The sequence below is a fragment of the Ornithodoros turicata genome, chromosome 7, assembly GCF_037126465.1.
Source record: "Ornithodoros turicata isolate Travis chromosome 7, ASM3712646v1, whole genome shotgun sequence".
Classification (NCBI taxonomy): domain Eukaryota; kingdom Metazoa; phylum Arthropoda; class Arachnida; order Ixodida; family Argasidae; genus Ornithodoros; species Ornithodoros turicata.
The window spans coordinates 20,475,526-20,500,920 of record NC_088207.1 but is presented as its reverse complement, the minus strand read 5'-3'; the positions used below and the strand labels follow the sequence as shown (position 1 = coordinate 20,500,920).

At 44.7% G+C, this 25,395-nt stretch overlaps 2 protein-coding genes across 7 annotated transcripts; both read left to right on the top strand.

The window, feature by feature from the left end:
- Positions 1-196: 196 nt before the first annotated feature.
- Positions 197-19,774, top strand: LOC135400303 (synapse-associated protein 1-like). Of its 6 annotated transcripts, none has more exons than XM_064632117.1 (9): positions 197-575; positions 3,342-3,424; positions 3,516-3,650; positions 4,588-4,727; positions 4,933-5,024; positions 7,712-7,774; positions 8,604-8,627; positions 12,302-12,448; positions 15,566-19,774. In XM_064632117.1, exons 1-9 carry the CDS (start codon positions 272-274, stop codon positions 15,694-15,696), a joined length of 1,119 nt encoding a protein of 372 aa, XP_064488187.1. In that variant the 5' UTR covers positions 197-271; the 3' UTR covers positions 15,697-19,774. The 6 variants fall into 6 exon arrangements, with proteins under 6 accessions (XP_064488187.1, XP_064488186.1, XP_064488188.1 ...); XM_064632116.1 differs by having other exon boundaries at positions 15,563-19,774; XM_064632118.1 differs by lacking the exon at positions 8,604-8,627 and having other exon boundaries at positions 15,563-19,774.
- Positions 19,775-21,498: 1,724 nt separating this feature from the next.
- LOC135399658 (glutamate-rich protein 3-like) lies at positions 21,499-24,622 on the top strand. The gene has a single exon (XM_064631394.1). It carries the CDS (start codon positions 22,612-22,614, stop codon positions 24,307-24,309), a length of 1,698 nt encoding a protein of 565 aa, XP_064487464.1. The 5' UTR covers positions 21,499-22,611; the 3' UTR covers positions 24,310-24,622.
- The last annotated feature ends 773 nt before the right edge of the window (positions 24,623-25,395 follow it).

Below are 25,395 nucleotides of genomic sequence, written 5' to 3'. Positions count from 1 at the left end.
TCGTATTTTACTATTCTACTTGAGTATAGAATACAGAAACAAAACAGTAAAATAGTTTCGATTAAATTATGTTTTGTGGTTATTTAATATATACGAAAGAGTTGCCGATGGGAAACTATGAATATTTGTCAAATTTATTCTGTTTCGCCTCTGTGATTAGCTTTTTAGCTCTGTGTTTAGGTTGATAACAGCGACATCGTGTAGTGCGTAGCTCTACTAGAATTTGGCTCTAGTGCTTTAGGAGTTGTGATTGTGAACCTTTCTGAAGAATATGGATTTTATTTCAAATATTTGGAAGGCTACTACAAAAGGAAAGGATGAAGTCAAGCCGCTGGAGCCGGAAACGCCACAAGAAGCTACAGATGAGGAAATTAAAGAGCCCGTGACCGTCGAAAAGCAGGGTGATGGCAGTGATTCTAGCTCGACTTCGGGTCCAGACTCCGACGGTCCGATGACTCCCGAAACACCAAATCCAGACCTGGCGAAAACGGAGAGGTCCGCGAGTGGAGCAAGTATGAGTGCACCTCTCGAAAATGTGTCTCACAAGGCGATGGAGTCTGCAAGATCTTTCGGAAGTAAGATTACTCGTTTCACAGCTGATGTTTGTTTTGTTTTGAATTTCCGTTCCTACGCAGACACTCTTGCATGTCATTGTTCTTAGTAAACGTATCTGTAGTCGTTTTCTCATTCGTGGGTTTACGTGACAAAGACCCATCAAAAATTATAGTTTCAGTTGCATCTCTGGCTGAAACGGACGTTTTTGTTGTCTGTTTTGTGTCGTTTGATGCAGTTATTGTTCACTTTGGACCATAGTATAGAGGTAAAAAGTCTGCTGAGTTTAAAAGATTGCGCAGTTTCGATAAAATAAGCGCAGGGAATCACTTCGTAAACATTATACGCTTCTTAGAATATAGTACGCCTTCCCCAGCTGTTCCTACACCTGTATTTCGTCGTCGATAACTGTGCGATGAAAGAGCAGTATAAACACTCGAGGCATTGTTGCATTATTGCGGAATAAGGCTTCATGACCTTGCATTTGCCTGTGCTGCTTTTCTGATTTTTTTCAGCGAAAATATCTGATTCTGACACTTGAATGACAGCAGAGAGTATAAGCAGCAGAGGTCGGCACTTCTGACTCCTGCTCAATAATCTCCTGGGCCCGCTTGCACGAAACTTCTGCTAGGGTACAAACCTCGAGGAATTTCCCTTAGCGCAGCCTTGCTAATGCTTGTGTCACGTGCTACTGACGTAAACTTTCCTAGAGGTGAAATGCACTGCCAGAGCTGTGCCAAAGGAAATGCCTCAAGGTTAGGATCCTAGCAGAAGTTTCGTGCAAGCGGGTACTGTTCAGCTCCTCGTTTGCTCACTCATGCTCTCACGCACTCACTGCTCAGTTCACCACACTACAGTATACACACACTCACTTCATGCTCAATTCACCGTTTGCTCACTCATGCTCAACTCATTCATCACATTGAGCATGAATCGGCATACTCAGAAGTAATTTTGTCAAGTAGCTATATCACTGTAGCAAATGCAGCAGGTGCTTTGACCATGGCACTGCCCTTCGCCAATGGTGTTATGCTACCATTGTTGAGGATATCGAAAAGGACTTAATGGTCTGTTATGATGGTTAGATTGATAGTGGGGAGGGATCCACTTAGTGGTACTCACCTGGCTGATCTACTCTGATCTACATAGCGCCTGAAGTAATCCGGAGACTTTCGTTACCACTCACCATATCTCTTCATTTGCTTACTCATGTTCACTCACGCTCAGCTCTCTGTTTTCTCACTTATGTTCAACTCATTTGCCACATTGAGCATGAGCGAGCATGCTCATGAGTGAGTTTTGTCGAGGTATGATCCGTAGCAGTGTTCAAAAGCAATACATTCTTACATTTGATTAGAGTAAAGTTGGCCTCTCTCTGCTTCTCTCCGCAGACATCTGTTAGGTGAAGGCAAAATATAAATATTGGAAACTTATCAGTACGAAAAGTATGAAGAAGTGTGTGCTGCTTTGTGTATGCCATCACAGAGGTCAACCCAACTTGGTGGCATATGTCAACAGCTACGACTCGCTACGAGCTAATGCTCGCTTGTCTCCCACTCAGCTCCTCGTTTGCTCACTCGTGCTTAGAGGTGAGTGCGGGTAAGTTTGTACCCGCACCTCACCCGCAGATGGGCCACCCGCAACCTGCTAACTGTGATGCTGGTATACCTTTGGATGTGGTGCGGGTACGTTCAGATCTTACCTGCAGCGTCATTGAATTTCTGCTCGCAAATAGCAAGACTGCGAAGTGACAGAAAGGACGACACCAAAAGCGACGACGCGAAACAAGCAGCTGCTTGTGTTGTGTACTTAATTAGTAATTATTGATTACCTATTTAATTAATGAGTAAGTTGAAGAGGCAGAAGGTTGCAATAACAACTCTTCTTGTTCTTCTTGTCCTTGTTTCTTGTGTGCATTCTAATGTGTCACGGGGCAGAAGGTTGGCCTAGTGGGTGCACGTAATGCATGTGTACCCCCACTACCCGCAGATGCATTGCGAATGTACCCCCGTTTTACGTGCAGCAACGCTGGATTTCCTCCTGCAAATCACAGAACTGTCTTTGCAACCTCTGGTATACCCGCACCTGTGCCCACCTCTACTCATGCTCAATCACTCCCTAATCACCTCTCAATTTCCTCACTTGTGCCCGTTCGTGCTCACCCACTCCCCGTTCAACTCACTGTTTTCTTGCTCATGATCTGTCATCCTTGGCTCAGCCCTTTGTGTGCTCATGCTCAGCTATACACATTTTTGCCTCCTGCTCATCATGCTATCTCAGCATCCTATCTCAGCATCCTATCTCAGCATCCTATCTTGGCATCCTAAGGTGCCAAGAGTGTAAAGTTGACGTCTGGAGAGTTGAGCTGATATGATAGGGATTAGGTGAAGTTGATGTTTGGAGAGTTGAGCTGATATGATAGGGATTAGGTGAAGTTGACGTCTGGAGAGTTGAGCTGATATGATAGGGATTAGGTGAAGTTGATGTTTGGAGAGTTGAGCTGATGTGACAGGGATTAGTTGAAGGTGGAATGAGACCACATGTTCCTGGTGCTCACTGTTGGCAGCACATTCTTTCTCTGAGCTGCATTACCCGCTTGAGTCGTTAAATGGTGTGTGCTCACGGGTGAAGTCTGAAAAGAAAAATAGTAAGTAACATGCAGGTCAGTAGTAACAACCGGTAGGTTAACTGCGGAACATTTGCTGCCGCTGCTGCATTCGGAGCATCACGAAAAAATCAGCCGTCCCTGTTCTCTCTAGGGTAATCAGATACATATACTGTGATTTCAGGCTTCCTGTATTCAGTGGCAAACAAGGCGGGAAAAACAGTTCAAGAAACAGCCAAACAAATCAAAACGACCGTAGAAGAAAACGTAAGCAGTTCTGCAAGTGCACGGTGTGCTTGGTGAAGGCAACGCAGTGCATAGGGATCCGTAGAATGATCGCATGGCATGTCTGTTTCAGAGCATCTTAGCAGACTTCAATCGTGAGCAGGATTCTTTCCTGAAGAGCAAGCAGAAGACTGAAACTGGAATTCTACCATGGGTGGGATGTGAAGATGAGGAGAATGCAAAGCAGCAAATCCTGTCTCTTTCTGCTGTAAGAAAATTGCTTCACTGTTGCTATCTGTAAGCTCCTTGTTCAGGCCGCAGACAAAGTGTGAACCTTTTAGGGCAGCGAGCTTGTCCTGTACGTGCTCCCATTCGTTTCACAGATGGAGTTGTTATCTAACTCCTTGTTATGTTAATTTTTTATTGCTCACTATTCAATACATGGAGACACTTACGAGCATGCCATAGTTTCTGAGAAGTGAACGTACCTTAAGCTATAAACTCCCGAATTTTGCTATACAAATGAGCCGAGAGTGACAAGCGTTCTACGCAAGAGGACAATGTACTTTAGAGCAGTGGCGCTGATTGGAGTAGGCACTAAACTGTTGGTGAGGTAGACAGCTTTTTCATCCCAGGTAAATCCAATTTTGTGTCGTTTCTGGGCTAGTGAATTGCGAAGTTCTGGTTTACGCTCATTTGCATTGCAGAATTCGGGAATTTGTATCTGATGATACGTTCGCTCTAATATGGACGATGGATTTGAATAATGACTGGCTTCAATCGTGCTATCTCGCATTTCCCAGAAAACATTGAATTAATAAGTTAACTAATGAATTTTAGCTAATTGGTCGTCCAGCAGCTGCATACGGTCCCCAAGTTGAAACTCTCCAATCAATATCATTTAAATAAAGTTGTTTGTTCAACGAGATTTGGCAACAAGGTTTGTTGCATTCGTTGTTTGTTCAAGGCTGTATGTATCAAGTTAGAGGCAATAAGTGCAATATTTATGCAATTTCGAGAAATTCCATGGTGGCTGTTCATTATTTCGATCCCCATACGTAACATCATATGGCAATTAGATGCTTGCAAAAAGCTTCTGATGTGGCAAATGCACATTAGCAAAGGTAATTGTAATGGGAACTTATTGTCCTACTTATGTATCTTTATGCTTAGCCAAAGTGAAGAATTTTTATCTTGTTTCTTAGGACAAGCGCAATTTTGTGAGAAGTCCACCTAGTGGAGTCCAGTTTGAATTTGACATGGATACCATCTCGCCTGTTGCCATGGCAATGCTTCAGGAGGACCCCAACTTGGAGAAAATGCGCTTTGAAATCGTTCCAAAGCTGTGAGTAAGCTACTATACTTACAGGCATCTTGCATGGTCTTAGCTGCAATACGGCTAAGCTTCATTTTTACAAGTGGCATAGAAACTGGAAAATTCCATTGCTACCGCTGATGCGTAGTGCTAGAACCAAACTCTACCAATGCAGCGATTGCATGTCTTGTGATCGTCATACATTAAACGAGCTGCGATCTGCATGTTACTTCAGGATCCCTGAGCAAGACTTCTGGAGGAATTACTTCTACCGGGTATCCCTCATCAAACAGTCAACCCAGCTGAGCGCCCTGGGACGAGACAAAGGTAGGGGATGTGCTTGACATCAAGTTGAACAAGGTTTTAATAGAGTACAGAGGACATCCAAAAGACAGGGTGTTCAAAATTAAGCTTTCACTAGCACTTTATAAATAGGCGAACAAAAGAAAACTGGTGCAGCTTTTTCTGTTCCTTGAGTAAGAAACAGGTGCTACATAATTAGCAGCACCTGTTTCTTACACAAGTAGCGTAAAGTTATCATCCAGTTTCCTGTCATCGCTGTGTTTGCGTAGCGCTCGTGAAAGCTTAATTTTGAACACCCTGTATTAAGTTTAAGACATGTGAAGAAAGTATATGCGTCAATTTGCCGTACAGCACAAAAGGCTTTGATGCGTGCAATTTTTTTTTCCTAAAAAAAATGTACACAGCCACGCTTGTTCCCTCTCCACTCGCCCACGGGGTGTAATGAGGAGGAGAAGGACAGACGATGACGGCGTAACGTCAGTGCAGTCAGTCGAGGACAGCACCTGCGTTTTTTTCTTTTGTGTGTGAGGGCTTTCTCCTTTCATAGTCAGTAAACATATTCCCTTGGGGGGGTGTTAGGAGTTGAACGGGCGACTGTGCGCATGGAAGATTTCATTGTCCTGTCGGAGAAAGAGGTAGACTAGACACAGGTTGCCGTGAGAGCCAGGCCAGTCGAACTAGAGCCCGAGCTGGCCGAGGCAAAGGTTTTTATTACCCGCGCGCCTAGGTTATTGGTGCGCGGGAATGGTAATGGCGATGCCGCTACAGGGCTCCCCCCCTAGTGAGGCGTCGGAAGATGTTGAGCGATACATAGCTGTGGGGCCCAGGTGACGTGTCGGCGGCGGGGGGGAGGCGATGAAGTCGAGGGTGGAGAGTGAAGTGCGGACGAAGTGGCAGGAAGAATTGGCGTCGGCCCTGTGTCGGAGTTAACGGCGCTGGGGGACGTCGCAGGAACGTCGAGGAAGGCGGGCTTCAATCGCTGCAGGGCGACAGTCTCCTCTCGGTTCTTTACCAGGATGGTGTAATGCGTAGGAGATCTTCGCACGACAGCGTACGGGCCGGAGTATGGGTGCTGAAGGGGCCTCTTGACTGCGTCGCACCTGAGGAAGACGTGTGAGCACGTTTCGAGTTCGGGGTGCTGGTACGTCGCAGCAGAGCGTGGCACACGCGGGGGGATCGGGTGGAGGGCGGCCATTGTTTGGCGAAGGCGGGACACGTAGTCGGCTGGTGATGGAGACGGGAAGTCGGGAGGTGGGTCGATGATATCGCCAGGCAAGCGAAGAGACGTCCCGAAAACTAATTCCGCCGATGTGCAGCCTAAGTCTGGCTTATAAGCCGACCGAACTCCCAGCAGAGCTAGGGGCAGGACTTCTGTCCAAGGAAGGTCAGATGAGGTCAGATTGGGTCACCAATGTCGGAGAAAGAGGTAGACTAGACACAGGTTGCCGTGAGAGCCAGGCCAGTCGAACTAGAGCCCGAGCTGGCCGAGGCAAAGGTTTTTATTACCCGCGCGCCTAGGTTATTGGTGCGCGGGAATGGTAATGGCGATGCCGCTACAGTCCCGCCAAAGTTTTCCTGTGTGCAATCTCCTTCAGAGCCCTGAACAGCTGATTAGCAGACAACATTTCTCTGAACCAATCAGCGAGCGCTGGCAGTGTGTCGTCAGCACAAGGTCACAGACTGGTACTGTTGTCCACCACAGTCGTGCACGGTCGCTTCCTGCGGCTTACTTTAAATTCAGTTTCTGCGATAATTATGACTCTGTGGGGTGTGTCGCTCCTCATCTTGTCCCTTGTACCTCTTTTAGACCCTGGGTTTATCGATTTTAGACTGAGGGTTTTATCGATTTTAAGAGTGCTTGACTCTTTCTCAATGCAATGAGGCATCAACCAGGCCAGAAACGTTAGGCGACTAAAATGCTTTCAAAAGGCAGACATTGAAGCAGTAGCGGGAACGAAAATATTAAAGATATGTCAAATGCAGTTCAGTCTCGACGATGCGCACTCCTCGGGGCCGCAGAGAGTATTCGTATCGTCCGAAATTGGTATGATCAGAAACGAAGTAGATGCAGGAAGTGAATACTTGCTGTGTATTGTCTCTCCACCCACAATGAGGGAAAAAAAGGGGGAGGGTAAATAAAGATAAAAAAATAGGGCTTCATCAAGTGTGACCACAAGGCTCTATTTATCCTTCAGGCAAATACCCTCAAGGCTAGCTACTGGTTAATGTCTGATTAGATCATTAGGCACAGCGAAAAAAGCACTGGCAACTACAATATACTACTGTTAGTGACACTTAGTTAAAACTTGTAGTTTCTTCTGCGTAAAGCACTCCATCTAGTCTAGTCTAACTTGTTTTATGTTGAAAGAAGATTGGAATAAAAGAAAAACATTCTCAGGAAGGTGTTGTGGCACACGGCTGAAAGTTTTGGCGCAGTTTATTCTTATCTATCACAATTGCCATCATTCGGGATGTTGCCTACACTGCCGTTGTGTCATCCCAAGCTGTGTCTTGTCCTGTGCTGTACGTTTATTTGTTCATTCTCATATATATTGGCGTATCGGGCACGTCAAACATACACCAGCTCGCTTGCATAGTCTGTCTCTGTGCTCTGCTCTTCTCAGATTTCTTCTCTTTCAAGATGCATAGTAACACAGATTTCTAAAAAGAGAGCAGAGATAACATCTGCACTCTCACATTTTTATGTGCAGCAAGCAGTAGCAGTGCCGACTCCTCTTCCACACAACCCAGCCCTTCTGAAGAAAGCAACAAAGGTACGGCCCAGTGCTGCATTTTATTTATTTTTAATTTTTATTTATTTTATGTATTCGAGACAAGGCAAATGGCACAACATGCCTGTAGAGAATCAGATTGTGAAAAAAAAAAAGGAAAGAAAAATTACATTGATGGATGCCAAGTTGGCACACGGGGGGGTTATGTGTTCATTCGAAGAAGCAGAAATGAAGAAGAGAAAGGAACTGGCTCATGGTTAATCCATAGGGCGTTGTGTTTTCAGGTTTAATGTTGTTGTTTTTTTTTTTTCTTTTTTTTCCTCTTTAATCAGAGTAAAAATCTGGAATTATTTGAGGAGCCATAGAGGGACGAATTGGGCAGAATTTGGCAGGAAAGCCGTCACTTGTGCAAAAAAGCATAAATGAGTGCTTCTTGCATTTTAGATGTACACGAGATGTGGAATGGTCTTGCTGAATGTACCGTGCATTGCGTTCTCATGCAGTGTGCGACATGTAATGCTACATCTATAGAAAGTAGCATCCCCTGTATGTGTTTTCCTTCTGCGTTATCACATATTTGCAGAAACAGAATTGAAGTGGTGCATGAGGCAAAATGGCATGTGTGGTGAGAACACAATTAATGGGTGTACATGTTCATGTCAACAACCAACCAGAAATTGTGCAAGTATGTGTAGACATGCTTGTGAGGAACTCTGCCAGTGGACATGGTATTACTGTGAACACAGCATTTTTGGTATCGCTCTATTTAGCCATTTATACAGTTTAGTGTGGTCATGTTACTTTTAGGCCAGGTACCACTATCGTACAGCAAATGTCACGATAATGAAAGCGCATTAAAATGTTTTTGCAGAGCAAACAAGCCAGAAGTCGGAAGGTAATTTGCCCTTGTTTGGTATAGAAATATGGAAACTTGTGTGTGGTATTTTGTGTTAGACATTACTTAGGTAGGTCCACACTCTGATACAATACCGCTCAACGCACGTCATGCTGGATACAGCTACTAATTTTTTGCTAATGCTATATTACCCTTCTGATAGTACAAGTAAGTATAACACTGAGGTTTACTTTGTTTAACACTTACATTGTACTATGGTTTACATTCCCTTTCTCGCTGGTTCAGCTAGCACACACATACAAGGTCTTGCATCTCAATGCTGCTCACATGTGTTCAGCTTGCTCAAATTAATTTTACTGTACATGTGTCTGTGTAGTTTCATAGCTTGCGCGTGTGTGTCTATTCATGATGAAGGTCCTACAGCTAGGACAAATACAGAAACAGAGAAGAAAGCTATCCTTGTTCTGCACTCCATTTTGTGTAGCAAGGAACTTAAACCCATAGTCTGCAAGTCCTCAGAAATACAAGTTAGACTATTTCATCTAGGTGACTCGGCTGAAAAAAGTACCATGTACAGCTTGGGACAGAAGTTTACAGAACACCAGGGTGTCGCATTTCTCTATTGGAGTGACACCCTCGAAGCAAACGGGAGCTGGCACACATACTGGGAGGGGGATACAATAGCCGGTCACCTGTTTCTTATTCAAGCTCCTTCCGATGAAGAAATACGCAAGTGCCGTGTTCCGTAAACTTTTGTCCAAAGCTGTACCTAAGTTTCCCCATAGTAGAATCCAAAGGTCAAAGCCAATGCATGGAAACTTCAACATTACTAACCTGCTAACTTTTTACACACATAATAATTCAACATACATATTTAGCGTTATTAAAACAAATACTTGTCCAATATTGCACTGAATAATTAGGCCACTGAACGAATCATCTCATCTGGAATGGTCACTGCAGTTTACTTCATAAATGTTCAAATTATTGTACCAGTACAGTATTGTACTGTTGTACTGTTGTCCTGCAGTGTGCTTTTGTGTCGCGGTGTGCTATGTGAAGGTGTTAAGCATATGGCAGGCCAGTTTACCACAGCCATCAGTCAGCTATAGTAGTGTATGTGACTCTTCTGGGAGCTATTTATTTATTTATTTATGTATTCAACATACCCCAGAGTCCCTTGCTGACATTAAATGGGGCAGTGGGATAATGAGTCAAGAACACTGTTAAGAAATTGGGAGTATTAGATAGCAGGTATACACTTTAGAATAGTACAATATCTATAGCTGTCCTGACAATTGTGGAACCCTACTAGTCAGTATGCTTTAATCCAAGTTGGGGGTTCTCAAACTTTGGGAAGTCAAGGAACCTCAATATGTGCTTCTTTTTTTTTTTTTTTGCCTGTCAAGAAACCTTCTCCCCACCTAAAACCCGCGACAAACTCCCAGACTACAACGTGCAAAAAATTACTTCGTGACATAATTGACAAAAGGAATGGTTCCGCACACATTCATAAACCTTTTTGCTGAAACACGACTCTAAATAGCATATTATGTTTTTTTTTTCTTTCTTGAAACACCATGAGTTCATACTTAACATACCCTTCGCAGTATGAATGGCAAAACCCACGTATAATGACACATCATGTTACGATATATGTCATACAATGATTGTTCTTCGTTTTTCGAACGATGTGTTGGCTACCAAAGTGGTTACCGACGGCACCCTCGAAGAGCGCGCCAGGAGTGCTGCAGAACCCCTGGGTCCGATGGAGCTCACTTTGAGAATATCAGATCTGAGCATGCGCCTGGGTGTTGCAAAGCTTCAGTGTTGTGTCAGTCCTTCTTTGTTCCATTGGCTCAGCTAATACTACGTTGCTTGAGAAATATGTCGCCCATCACGAGTGTGTTAATTCATGTACATGTGGGTGCGACTGGCAACAACGTGTTGAGGGCGAGTGTATAACGCTCTGTTCCTAGCGTGGCTTGATTTGTGGACGAGAGCATAGCTAGCGTGGCATAACCTGTTGCATCTCTGACCTGAAATGTGAGGGGGAAATTGCATCCCACTGCTGGTGCCTTTTCATGTCATTTGCTAATCGAGATAAGTAGCTGGGCATTGTGAGGCTTCAGTGTTCTGTTTGTCCTTGTGCATTTCTTTGCTTCAGCTAATACTACATGAGAGTCCTGAAACTCACCACCAAGACAGTCTTTAAAATTTCCATTGAAACATGATCGTGCAACGTGGTGAGGACAGGGACAGAGGACACAGACAGACAGTGTTACAAAAGCAATCAAGTTTATTAGAACAGGACAGGCAGCAAACTAACAAGGCAAGTCCCTTGCCACAAAAGCAGTCTCAGTAAGGGAAAGGATTATGGACCGCTGGATCACAATATTCTGAGAGAGGTCACTGAAAATCGTTTCAACTATTTTCCACCCGAGCAGGAAATATACCGTAATTTCACGCGTATAAGCCGCATCGCAGATAAGCTGCAGGACCCGTTTTTAGGAACGTTTTGAAAACTTTCTGGCAGATAAGCCGCACTCGCAGATAAGCCGCGGGCAATACGACGCGACTGATCTGTGCGACAAGGGAGACCATAGAGAAGGCCATAAACCCTGTGGTCCATACTCCGGAGTCGGCATGGTGTACAAGAAGGGGTTTAGTGCTAGTGGTCTACCAAGATCGGATTCTCTTGTTGCGTGTTTTTCATGGATCGCTGGGTCAGTGGTCTCCCAGAAGACACCAGGAAGGTCAATCTACTCAAATGGGGACGCGCCCCTGCTATGTAATGTTCGTGCATCGGCAGAGCGGTGCTGTCCCAGAGACACTGTCGGACCTTTCGTTAAAACCGGCAAATGGGGAAGATATCACGAAAAAATAGTGATCAGATAAGCCGCACCGGTGGATAAGCCGCAGAGCGCCCGTTAGAAAAAAAAATCGCGCATAAGCCGCGGCTAATACGCGTGAAATTACGGTAGTTGAAACGGCTCTCATTACTCAACTGCTCCGTAACGTCCACTTCATGTTAAGTTGACGCTTTTTCGTATTATTTTTCATATCACCAGTACAGCAGTAGCAAATCATTTGCAGGCATAGAACAATGCACAACGCACAGTGCATAAGTAGGGTGTGACTTTTTTGGGTTAAACCCGATTAAGCCCGAGTATTTCCTCCCGGTTCAGTTTGGGACTAAGTCAGGTTAAAAACGATTTCTCCCTCAATTACAAACAAGTATCACATCGTGTCATGTATTATTTGCACTCTTTGGTAGCACTTTCCACGCATGTTTGATGTAAATAATACTTCACTGCAAGAGTATGCTATGTGAAGCACATTTGATGTCACTATAAGACACAACGTATGTACGTTTTACTAATATACACACATTAACTACTGGCGGCTTGCTGGACAGAAAGAAAAAATAGTAACCTGATAACACGTTAATGTACCAGTAGAACCCAATTCCCCCCGAAGAATCCGAGATGATGTATTTAACCCAAAAAAGTCAGGCCCTGTTTGTAAGTGAGGCGTGTATCCAGGTGCCAAACGCTGTAGAGACCTCGAGGCGGTCATGCTGTAATGAACGAAATGTTGAACGCTTACTGACAAAAGCTGTGCAGCTGTCTCGGAGAGGCTGCAAGATTAACCGCGGATATAGAGTTAAGTCTTCCGAACCAAGAAAAAACAAACACTTGTTTCCTCTGTAGAACAAGGTCCAGCGAGTCCAGAGGAGCAGGAAGGGATGCTGGACAGCCCAACTCACGATTTTGTCTCGGACACATATGAGGGCAGCAAAATCTCTGAGGAGGAGGTCAAGAGAGGCATGAAACAACTGGGCATGGGAGACAAAGCAGGTCAGACACAAAATTACTGTGCTTCGGAGCAATTGGACAGAAAATATATAGAAGGAAAGAAACTTGAGAAAGGGGATTCAGGACTTGCCTGTATTACTTTTCTTATATTGGACTGGGCAAACTGTTTGATTATGTCTGTAAGACATGATTCCCTTCTTATTTGTCCGGTTTTGTACTTCAGCTACTTTAAAGAAGCACAGAAAGCACTTCAGCCACTATGCTTTTTTTAAACCAAGTAGTTACCCTTCTATTAAAATGCACCATGCGAAGGGATTAATTCGACAGATGAATAAAAATTGCGACCGTGCGCAATGGTGACAATGCCTGCAACTAGCCACGGCGGTCTAACGGCCCACATACTTTTTAAAAGAATGCTTTGCCATATCCGTTATTCTGTGTTATCAGGAAGCAACGTGGCAGGGGACCCGGAGGTTTCTCACAAATGCTCTTGCATGAGGGGTATATGACACTTTTGATGCATCACACAGCCTCGCTTTCACGTCTGCTTTCACTTGTGCACGAGGGCCAAAATCTCACTCCCATGAAAGGCCACAACGTCTGCGCCTATCGCGGCATACGCGTACACCCAGCCTTCACGGTGCGCCACGCAGTGGCGTCTTCTCGAATAAGAGCGGACTCCAAAAACCTAAGAAAACCGTTTCGCATGCGTTTTCAGTGACCGAAGCACAGGGTATTTAGAAGATCATGGCACCGTATTTGCTCAGGATTAAGCGTTTGTTCATGTTTGTGTTTTTTTAGAGTTTTGTGCGCATCGAGATGCTTAGTAAGGGAACGGTTTCTGCTCGCTGTCAAACGAAAATCATCTTTGGGGTCTGAAAGCGCAAGCACTCCTGCTGTTGTGCCAGACTTTTTGGCCGAGAGAACTCGCTCCGAATGTAGCTCCAATAAAATGTCAGTGTATCGTTTTGGCTGACGTTCATGTGCTCAGATCGGAGGAGATCCGGCATCGCAACTGGGTCGTCTATATTTTTATGGGCCGCAGGGCGGCGAAGTTTGGGAACCACTGTGACAGATGACCTCATGCTATGGAATTAAGGCAGCTGCCTAGCAACACACATGCATCCCATGTTAAACCAGGAGCTTTAGGTTGCAGTTCACTGTGCTACAAAGTTGTCCTTATACAGTCTGCACTTCCTTTGAAGAACGAAGTTGATGAACTAGCTTGCACCTGAGCGATGTTCTGAGTGTCCTGCTGCTGTGCTGAGAGAGAACTCTGTGTCGTAGAAGCAAGGATAACAGTGGGTCAGGACACAGAAGTGAATGGTCTAGATCAGCCCTTTAAGGGTTGGAAGGTATCCCAAAAGATAAGACTGAGTGTATGTTCTGGACCCTGCCATGGATGTTTTCCCAGATGCCCGAGCTGAAGTGCCCGTCCCGAAATGCCCACGCAAAGCTAGCTCCCTGAATGCGAAACCTGCTACCACACATACAGACCCTTTAATCTCAGAGCCCCACTTCTTCACAAAACTAGGCACCGGGCACAGATTTATAGCTACCCGATTTGTTGAATTCTGGATGCCAAAATTGGAGCTTAATTTCATTTCATTTCATTTTCATTTATTTATTCTATAGGCCCAAACTGGGCATGAGCCTGATCTTGAGCCTGTGATGGGCCTCATGTTGCCCACGCCACGTTTTATAAAACCAGCCTTGGACATGCTTTTGCTGCAAAGTAGAACAAATGTTTACTACTCAACTGTACAACTAACTGTGAATTAACGTTTGGGATTGGAGCATGGTTTTTTAAGTGCCAATTTTTGCTCGACATTTTTGTGTGCCCTTAAAATTTGCAAATTGTTCAATTTCCGAAAATTAGGGACTCTAGAACGTTAAAGTGTTTTACAGCACATATCGGAATTTATCAGTCATGCATGAGAGACGTGATGTCCCACTTGTGTGACCAGCCATGAATGTGTACGCGTTTGAATACTGCTCTGATATATGACACACAGCTGACTGGTTCGATTGTAAAACATTGGGTGCGTTCAAATAGTCTGAGATGCATCACTGCAATATCACACACCAGAGGTTCCGCCGTAATGGTGCGTCACCCGAATTCTCCACAGGCGCACACGTGCATCACAGAAGGTGCACTTTGGGAAGTCTCCTCTGATGCAGATCTCGCAGAGTGCTCTTCGCGCTTGCACCGATTTTCGGAGGAGTATTTGTAAAAACATTTAGCAGACGACAGTTTGCAGCGGCTGTTTTGTTTGAACAAATGGTGGCATGCCATTGGCATACCGTGAAGGCGGGGCAATTACACTATAGTGTCTCCCATTAGATACATGTTAACACATAAAACATTTTTAATTAACAAGGCAATTAACCGATTAATTAAACAATGAAATTAACAATAAAAAGACAATTGTTTCATTGGTGTCCATCATTGAACTTCTTGTCTGCTATTATATGGCCTATTCCATTCGCGTGCCTCCTCCTATGCGCCCTCTGCAGTCTCTTTATTAAATATATGTTGCAAACGGATGGCAGTAGATGGCGCACATAGCGGTTTCTCAGAGTGCTCATTCGAATACTTTGGCTCGAAGGCGCACATACGACACACACTGTGACGGCATATGTGACACATCACTATTCGAACGCACCCATTGTCTTGGTGACAATGTGGAGATATATCTAGGAATACAATGGAAAGAATTCAATGCAGCAAACCATAAACTGTTGCCATTTTCGAGCCGATGATAGTTAGAAATAAAAATGCTTAAGAGGGAATGTCGTATAAATCATTTCCTTCGTTCGCATTGTTCTCCCTTATTTTAATTATATTCCAGTTGGGTTCATTAGGACTAGAGTCGGTTACGTAGCCAGAAAAATATTTTGGGAGAGGTTCGATAATAACTTAACATGGAGGAGGTGAATTCCATCCTCGTTTCCCTCTCCCAAATTCACTACCGAAGGTACGGTTTCGGCAGGGGTTTGAACCCCCCAAAATCCCATTGGCTATGCCACTGACTAGAGTGACATGTCCAGACTCGAAAGCAAAAGCTCTTTTGCATTGGCTGTGTGCTCCAAAATATCAAATGAAAAATGGTAATACTGCAGTGCAATGAATGAAATTCTGCTTTCAATTTCTAGCAGACGACGACTGGGAGCAAGAACTGCAGCAGGAACTGCAAGACTACGAAGTTGTAGCCCAAGACACCGGACGACAGGGTGATGACCCCGAGTGGGAAAATGAGATTCAGGAGATGCTGAATTCAACAAAGTAAACCCTTTTCTTCTAAGTACACGCATGCAAATGATGTGAGACAATGGTCGTGCCATTTTCATGGCACAGACCTGCCTCAACCATGCAATTCAGGAATAGGAGCTTTGTGTTTCCAAGACCAATATTGGCTTTTAGGATCTCCTCACTAACTGTTTGCCTGCATTTTCTTCCTGCGGGCATTGTGGTCTGATGTTTGGAACTGACCGACTTTGTTCCACACACAGTGTTGTTACATGTTACTATACTGCCTACTGAGCCAATTGTGTGAAGGGAGGGAGGGAGGTGGCATGACGTCTGTAAAAATGATACGAGGGAAGTAGTTTCTTGGAGAAAATGTTCCTGTATACTAACCTAGTCTTGTCATATATGCCTGCTTCCAGTGATGTTTAAGTGAAGTTATTGTTTAAAGGGCATGCCCCAGGTTACAAGTTTTGAGTGCTGCTGGTTTATTTTTTTGCTTTGAGTTTTTTATTGTGAATATCTTGTTAGCATGATTCGTGCTCCAGAGCCCTTTGACACTCAAGACGAGAAAAAGCGGTATCTTTGTCATAATGTTGGTGTTTTCTCAAACTTTGTGCATGGAAATATATTTGCTGTGAGGTTACACGTTCAAGGACTGTGCGTATTCATCCGCAAACATCTGCGGGGTCTGCTCAGATGTGACCGAAGCAGAGTGCGTAAAAATGCGGCGGCAGCGCGACCTACTAGATCATGACGACCATGTCATTAATCGGCCGACCCTGTGAGGAACCCGTCCGCACGATCCGCTAAGGGCGCTACTCATCGGCCCGCGAGATCTAAATCATGATTGGACAATGGAAATTTGAACGGGACGTACAACTACCGTAGCAGATGACAGCAACAGCTCCTAGGAAAATGCATAGAATGATGACAATGAACTTTTGAAAGAAGCACCTCCCGCGGGACGCGCAGCGCTTGTACAAAACTAAGCTGAAGTACAAAGTATATTTAGGGCCTGACTTTTTAGGGTTAAACCCGTATCCGCCCGATATTTACCTCCCGAACGAAATCTGTAAAATTCGGGTTTAACCCGAATCTACCCGAAAACATCCGGGTCACGTGGCACACTCATAAGCGTACATTAAAATAAAGTTTGATAACATTGCTAAACATTAGTTCCATGTTAAGACAAATTTTTATTAAACAAAAAAAAATCACCCGAATACACCCGAATTCCTGACGACAGGATATGCCGTAACGGGATTTAACCCGAATACACCTGAATTTTCGAATGAAAAATATCACCCGATATTTACCCCCCGAATTTGGCCAAAAATAAAACCCGAAAAAGTCAGGCCCTAAGTATATTGCAGAAATTGAGGAAGCAATAATCGGGCCGATGAGTAGCCCCACCGCTAGCTTCCAAATGCGGCTCTTGGAAGGGGTGCCTATGACATGGTCGTTATAATTTAGTGGGTTGTGTGCTACAGCACTGGAATCTATGTTAGGGGCGCGCACCAGATCAGGCCGTTATTTTATTCCGCTGCCTAGTTATTGATATACTTCGTATCCACGTATGTATCCAGTTGTGAAATTTGCAGAGAGCCGCAGCATGAACTGTGTATTCACTAGGAAGTGCAGGGTGTGTTCCTCGAGCTACATGTTTCTCGTTTAGCATCGTAAAGTACTTTGTAGGTTGAAGGCTGTATGACACCACAGCAGGTGTCGCTCAAGATCCGTTGTGATATAAGCAGACGAACAATGTAGTGTCATTAGGCCTTCCTCTGACCTGTAGAGGTCTTGACTGCTACAAAGCAAGTCAGACTTCCTTGGATGTATGTGCTGGAGTAAAATTAGGAATATACTGTCCCTCGATGTCTTATATTCTTACGGCTAGCCTGCTGTTATTGTGTTTTTCCTTCTACTTTTAAATGCTGACACGTAGTATCCTCTGCTCTAGTGTGATCCAAATGTGTACACAGCCCATTGTTGCATTTACGGGCCTTGCACGTTAAGTTCCCCGCATAATTCCCCACGCATCTAATCAAGCACAAAGGGTAACAATCTTACAGGTGTCATTCTTTCAATAAACATTAAAATTCACGCTTACAGATATCGAAAAATATTTTTTTGAGACAGCTAACTACACACTTATAGCGTGAATCACGTTTTTCTTTTCTTTCTGCTGCATACAGCAGTAAAGAAATGAGAAAACATTTATGTAAATATGCACACACAATTTATGTAAGAAGCACGTAGACCGTTTCCGAGCGCACTGTAATCATTGTTTCAGGAATGCTTTCAGATGTCAGCATTGTACAGTGCTGGAAAAAAGTTTACGGAACACGTTCCGGCACATTCCTTCCTCAAGAGTGACACGCTTGGCAGCGAATGGGACCCTACGCATTTACAGACATATGCATAGGTAACGGTACTACGCATAGGTACGGTGTCCGTATGGTACTATTCGCTGCTAGTGTGGTACCCCGAGGAAGGAATGTGCCGGAGCGTGTTCCGTAAACTTTTGTCCAGCACTGTACCAGAAGTGAAGGGCATCCCAGTGGTTTAACGTGGTGCCAGGTGTGCAGCTACCGCACATTAGTGCAAACGCTGCGTGCATTGAAACACACTTGGAACAATGGCAGCTATTTACAACTGTCGCAGTTCAAAGAATGGTCATTACAGTGTGTATGCACTCACTTCCCTATTTACGTGTTTTGGGGTTTTTTGAACTCTCATTGATTAGCTCCACCAGCTAGCTACCCTTTGCTGCTTTTGTTTTACTGTTCACTCCAAGAGTACCGTAAAACCATGTGACTTTGCTCCAGAATGAAAATTTGGCTTTAGTGTAAGTTTGAGGTGAACCTTCTTTTATACTTTTGTTTATATGTGGATCTAATTCAACTTCTCATCTGATTCAGAAAAAAAAAAAATATTCTCAGGATAACATTTTCACCAGAAAAGATTGGGAGCTTTGCTCCTTTTTAATCTCTTCATTGTTTACTTTTTGTACACATTGCAATTTTTGGAAGCATACGCAAAAAATGGTAAAAAGTGGCGCACAAAAATGAAAATTTTGTTGAAAAGAAGGAATATTCAACAGGAAAAAGCATATCATGTACAGATTCGAATACTTCATGCTTTTGACGTTGTACAAAACCTTTGGAAAGGAAAGACAAAATGTTTTATAGGAACGGCTCCCTGAACTTTTATGCATCTCATGAAATTACTATAAATCTTTTTGCTGTGTCTGCTGTAGCACACAAAAATTAATCCGTGATGTGAAAGTGAAAATTACTTGCATACAGGCTTTCTCAGGTCATTTGCACACAATCTTTATGCAAATATGGCACTCACGGAAATTTACGCACCACAAGCAGTTTTTCAAACTAACATATATAAATTTAGAGTTGCTCATGCACTTTCAAAGTGGTGCTTTTCTGGGTGTATATAAGGGAAAACTTTACAACAGTAGAGAAAGGTGGGAGCAAGGTTACACCAGCTTTACGAAATGAGAACACGTGCGAGCTAACATCTACATCCCTGCGAGTTTAATCAGCAGCACTAATTTGTGTGAGACGGTGTTTACCCGTTTGCGTTTCTTATTAAACCTTCCGTGAAGAAGCCACATGTTCTGTGTGTTACTACTGCTGTGGTTGTATTATGGCCTACTAACATGGAGCCCTCCTCAGACACAGAAACATTTTCATGTACAAAGTACGTACAAGCAATTTTGGCATTCACGTGTACGAAAGATAAGCTCTTTTGGTGCGCCGTTAAATTCCATTCCTGAGTGGGACGTCTCTGTATTACGTTGTACCTCTGTCATGCCTAAGAGTCCTTAATATATGCATCACAATATTCAGCGCATGAATACACCGTTATACATATATAATATATGGATGTAGACACAAAATATATATATCAGTGGGCTAGTTTATGTCAACTAGCAGATTGATTTAGTCAGAATTGGCTCTGCATTTGTTTTTAAATAGATCTTTCAACGGCTGTCTCATAAAGCCACGCTGTACAGGTATATATTACATTGTGCTTGCATGTAATTATTTGCTTTATCTTGTTACAAGGGATGATGTATTAAACGTTACATTCCAGAAATACTTGGGCTCATTCTTGCTTTGACTTCGGCTTCCACTAATGAATACTGTCCAGGTTGGAATATGAAGGGTCAACAGCCTTGCTGTCGAAGCAAGGGAACAATGACTGTGAGGTGACTCATTATTTCATTTCCCGCATCACCACCAGCAATGGGGTAGGGTATCGCCCCTGGTGAGGAAACTCTCCAATCGTCACTATAAAACATAAGTAGTAGTTGTTTTATTTTGATGAAAACGAGTGGAGTGTTTTAATCCCCCCAAGTGGTGCTGTACGACATTGCTTGCAGTAATCTGATGAAGGGCTTCACCGAAGCAATTTTGAACCGTCACCTTTGTGAACCTTGAAAGTACAGGGCTGTGTGTTCATGGTTCATGTTCACCAATTGCCAGGCTTTTCCGTGTATGTTGCAAAGGTATTAATTGTAATGGCAAATTGCAGTCGTAAAGGAAATCGTAATGGTAACGTAAGCCAAATATTACCGATGTCAGAGCTGGCGATGGTAACGAGGACAGAAACACATACAGCTAGCTGGCCTCTGACCTTTTTACGGCTCCTCCGAGGTTTTCCAAAATAAAAAAACATTAGGGGGGACCGTCAATTACGCAAGGAAACCTGGCACTCCCTCTTTTTATGCGGCCAATGTTGCCGTGCGGTAGTGCCAAAGTGAGGGTGCGCGAAATATGCTGGAAGGAAGTACCAACGTTTGGGTACACAAGCTAGGGTGACAGCATTGGAAATGCATCATGGGATCTTCGGGACGCATCTGTTGCTCACTCGTCCCAGTCTGCATTACTTTTGCACTTTATGCAAGATATATTCACACTATAGTCGTGTTAAACTTAAGAAGGAAAAGAAACGTAGTCCGTCAGCTCTCAAAATATTACTTCACCACAGGTAGGATGGCTGGACACAGAGAGGTCACGCTCGCTCCTCCACGAGATAATGTAATCCGTCATGCTCACTCTGCTTCCGTATCGGCTGCTGAGACTGGCCACATGACACTACTCTATGTGGTGGTGCTGCAGTATTTCTTTTGGCACGCTATTGCATCTCCTTATCTCCAACGGTGTATGTAGTTGATGGACTAGCTTTTCCTTCTTAAGCTGAACACTACTATAGACTTGATGAGGTAGCACAAGGACACGCACCTACAACCTTTCCCTTCGACGTTGAGATGGCAGAGCTGCTTCCGTTCTGTGTGGCCCTTGAAGGAAGGAATCCTGATTGTGCCAATGTAGAGTTACTGGACTCTGAATTTCAGCAGAAGAATTTCACCGTATGAAGACGCATTCCCACAGGTTTTGTTTTAAATCCCACCAAAGCAGGATAATCATGTCTGACACGTGGAACACAACGAAATTACGATAGAACAAAACAGAGTCGAGCCCGTTTATCTCAGACCTTCAATTGTTCAAGTACTCCGATATTACGACCAAATTGCTGGTTTCCATCAGCTCGAAGTATCCGTCATTGAAGTACATGCAAGCGAATCATCGGTATAGCGATCATTCTCCCGCTGTCCGGTAAAAGCGTGAAAATCGGAAAGCAAGATTCCATTTTTTTCATTGAAAACAAAATGCGGTGGCATTTTCAAGAGTCCGTTGCAAGGCGCGCAACTTCGAAGGGGCTCACGAAAAGTAGAGAAGATCGCTCCCTCTCCACAGCCATATCCTTGCAGGAAGACAAAAAGATTGTCGCCTGCGTGCGGTGATCGCAACTGATTGGGCTTGCGTTGCCCGCCCAAGCGTGTTATCCCGCAAGCCGGCGACGGTGTAGCCGAGTGCCGGCGCTGTGGCCGCGTCGCACTCTCCACGCGCCCTCTCCTTCCCGTTCCACTCACCGCGCATGCGTTCAGCGCCGGGGTTACAGACAAACCACGCCGCAATTCTTGCGTAGCGAGGACTATAATGCTAACGCATTAAAAACCGTGCTCACAGAGGGTTCCTCATGTCGTCGCAGAGAAAAGAGACGAGGTACTGGTGCGGCGCGTCACCCGGCGCGGACCGCACCTCCCTAGTGACGTCACTGCGCACGACCGGCTGCCTGTTCGTATCATTCATAGCGACCCGAGCCGTGTAGCCGTGTATTCGCCATGAGTACGAGCGCCTCCGATCGAATGAACATAAACGGTATCCCGAATCGTAACACGGAGGTGAGCGCGGGTGCGCGCTCACCCGTAGGTACGCGCGCAGCCTTGCGATTTGCGGGGAGAATACGGGTGTACACGCGGGGGTAAACTTGCATCCACTAAGTTCCCCTTCTGGCCACCCCCGTATTCATTGATTTGGGCATTTTGCACAGTATGCTCGATATTAATAGCACACAAGTAAAACCTGATCTAGACCACTTGATCCATACTGCATTTTGGAAAATACAGATCTGCTTAATAGTTATTTCATTGACCAGCATCACCGAAATATTCATATTTGTCACAGCATTAATCATACCATGAGGAAACTATGCTCTGATCACCCTTAAACCTTTGATTTAATAGAATTTCTGCTGTAACTTTACAGGATTTTCAGTTTGCATGCATGGTAGAATTTTCTTTCCTTTTGCCTTGAATGAATATGTGGTATTTGCAATAATCCTGAAGTGTGCTTGATATGTTTCAGCTCCCGAGTCTCAGGGCTTAACTTTTGTTTTTCCTCTCTACCATCTATACCTGCATACCTGCCACATCACTGCACCTGACTTCATTCTGTTATCCCAATCTGGCAACAGCTCATTGCCATGGCAACATCACAACAAACGTCTATTTTAGAGCAAAGGGTGGTTGCCATGTGAATATCAACAGAGTGGATGCTTATGGCTTCAGTTAGAAATCTGACACATTAGCATGTGGACAGTTGCAGCCGTTCATAAGAAAGCCACTGGCCCACTGGATTCCTACGACAGCCTGAGTGACAAGCATCTTGCTGAATACTTCCGCAAATGCAATGTGAGGCGGCGTTTGGCCAGAGTAGGTGTAGTTGAAAGCTTAAAATCGAAGCAAACAGGTTTTGTAAGCAATTACTGTTATTGTGGGAAAAAGGGAACAGCTTTGCCATCTAACAAGTGCAATAACCAAAGATCAGGAGGTCCAGGAACATTCAGCAGGTCTCCAAATGCTACAGTAGGGAAGCAGAACACCATTGTGAACTGCCAGTGCCAGACCACATCGACATCCAAAAGGCATCGCTCCATATCTCCATACCTGCTGCCTGTGGTGCCATCAAAAAACCAGGCCTCTCCAGTGCTGAGAAATGGTGAACACCTGCCAAAGCTTCCAAGCAGATCAAACCCCACAATACAGTGCGAGAGCAAGATGTCTGCAAGCCGAGAGACAGCGTCTGAAAAGCGCTCCAGTGTGCCTGCGAAAACAAACTGCGAAGTGTCTCTCATCTTCCACGGCAACCGACCAGTCCTGCAGAAGTCTTCTCATCTGCAACAGCAGCACATCAAGGTCCTGCAGCAACACTGCGGGGGGTCGTCACGCGTCGTGTTCAATGGCAACGTCACGAGGGGCGCGACCTTCCAGTTTGCTTCGCAGCGACATTGTGGTTATGCTTTTAGTGTGGTGATATTTGTCGATCAACTGAAGGACATTCAACTGAGCAGTTGCTGCGAGTACAGGTATGCAAAAGGAAGTCGTCTCGGAGGTTCACAGGGTCACTTTTCGCTCGCTAATGTGAGCGGAGGAAATCCATGCTACAAGTGTCAGCTTGAGGGTCGGATGGGGTCGCTCAGTCAAACTCCAGACCTGGTTCCGAAAGGAGCTCTGGAGGCGATGGGACGGGACTTAGCGCAGAGAAAATCATCAAAGATGCAAGAGAAGGAGGCTGTGAAGCCAGTAGTCGCCGATGCAATTGAACAGAGCACGAGCAGGAACGATGAGGACCGGTTTGTCTCGGAGAAGACAGTAAAGCACGAACAATCGTCGTCCTCAAATGAGGACCAAGGAGATGACGAGGAGGATTATGATAACTATGGATCTGAAGATAATGGTTCACAGCACGAATCTGGATCTGACGTAGAGTGTGAAACGGGGGATGAAAGTAACCAACCCGGAACCAAGCATGAAGATGTGGTTAACGACGATCCAAAACTCAGTTCCCTAGATCACGCCGTGCCACTGACGAACCAGTCGGGTGCTAGAATGAGCAAAGCCGAGGCATATGACTCGGAAACAATTCAGGCGAGCGAGCAACCCAGCAATGGCACGGCGGAAGAGAATGAAGGCAGTTGGTCGCCCTCCGCGAGTGATGACTCCCTGAAGTATGCCGATACAGCAGAGCTGCCACTGAACACTCAGAAGCTGAAAATTGAAGAGGCCGTTGAAGGAAAGAATGTTGGCAAATGTGCCCAAGAGCATGCAACGGCGGTGCACGACAGTGAAGTGCAAGAAAGCCCAATACAGTCGACGGCATACTTTGTCCAGGACAAGAAGAACCAATGGGGTTCTGAAACGGGGCGAGGGGAAAGCTTTTCATCCGATGAAGATGTGCATGAAGCTGTGGTAACAGTTGTGACGGCAGATGTGCACGCCAGTCCTTGAATGATGAAGAAATATGTGATGATGTGTATGTATATTTTAGACATAGCCAGGGTGCTACGCTACCTTTGCTGCATTACGAACTTATAGAGCAGGAAACACAAGGTTACAGTTGAGAGACTGAAAGGGGCAGCCTGTCATCGAATTAAACTACGAAATTCCAGACAGCGGAAGTAGTCTGAAAATATACTACAGTTAACGTTGGCATTAGGTAGTGACAGTGTCAAATACAAGTGCAATAAAGTGGATAACAAAGTGTATTATGTAACCAAGTGTATGCTAAGGGAAAAGCCTCAAGACAAGAGTCACCAATATTTCAAACAGAGACTGTCCTCGTCATCGGTATGGTATTTAAAGGGATAGGGATGTCTTGTTCGTGGGTACATTATAGGTCAACAGCGTGTGTGGATGGAAAAAATCCTGGTTGGCTTTTATAACCGAAGTGAACAACCGTTGTTGAAGCTCTTTCTTTAGGCGCAGAAATGGAACAACTTTATTGCGAGATGATGAATGGGGAGTTTCATCGCCAGGGGCGATGAAACCCCCATTGCCACCCCCAAACACCCCATTGCTGGTGGTGATGTGAGGAATGAAATAATGAGCCCCTTCACAATAAGAATCGAAGTCCCATGGTATCCAGAAAGGCGAAGAGAGCTTTGAGTGCAGAGCGTTGGTGGGCTGGACGTGGCCGGGGACCAAGCAATTCCTGAACCGCCACCCTCTCTCACGAAATTGCAGAAATGGGTTAGATGAATTCGAAATCTTTTACCGACAACCCTTCTCTTCATCAGAGCTGAGCATCTTTACAGCAAAAGAGCTTTCATTGGATTATGCCCTGTGGAACATAGAAGACATTGTGCACAAATGTATGTGCCTACCAAATGAGTCAAACTCTTACGACGTTTTCAGATCTCCGCGACAAGTAATCACAGACATTGCTCATTCATAATGTGGGATCGAAAAAAAAAAGAGAAACACTGTCAGAATTGACACACTTAGAACACGTTTTGGGGGTAGGCAAAGGAGAGTGCAACGAAGTTTAATGCATTCTCGTTTCAATATGTCAAAGATTTTGAAATGTTTGTGTGC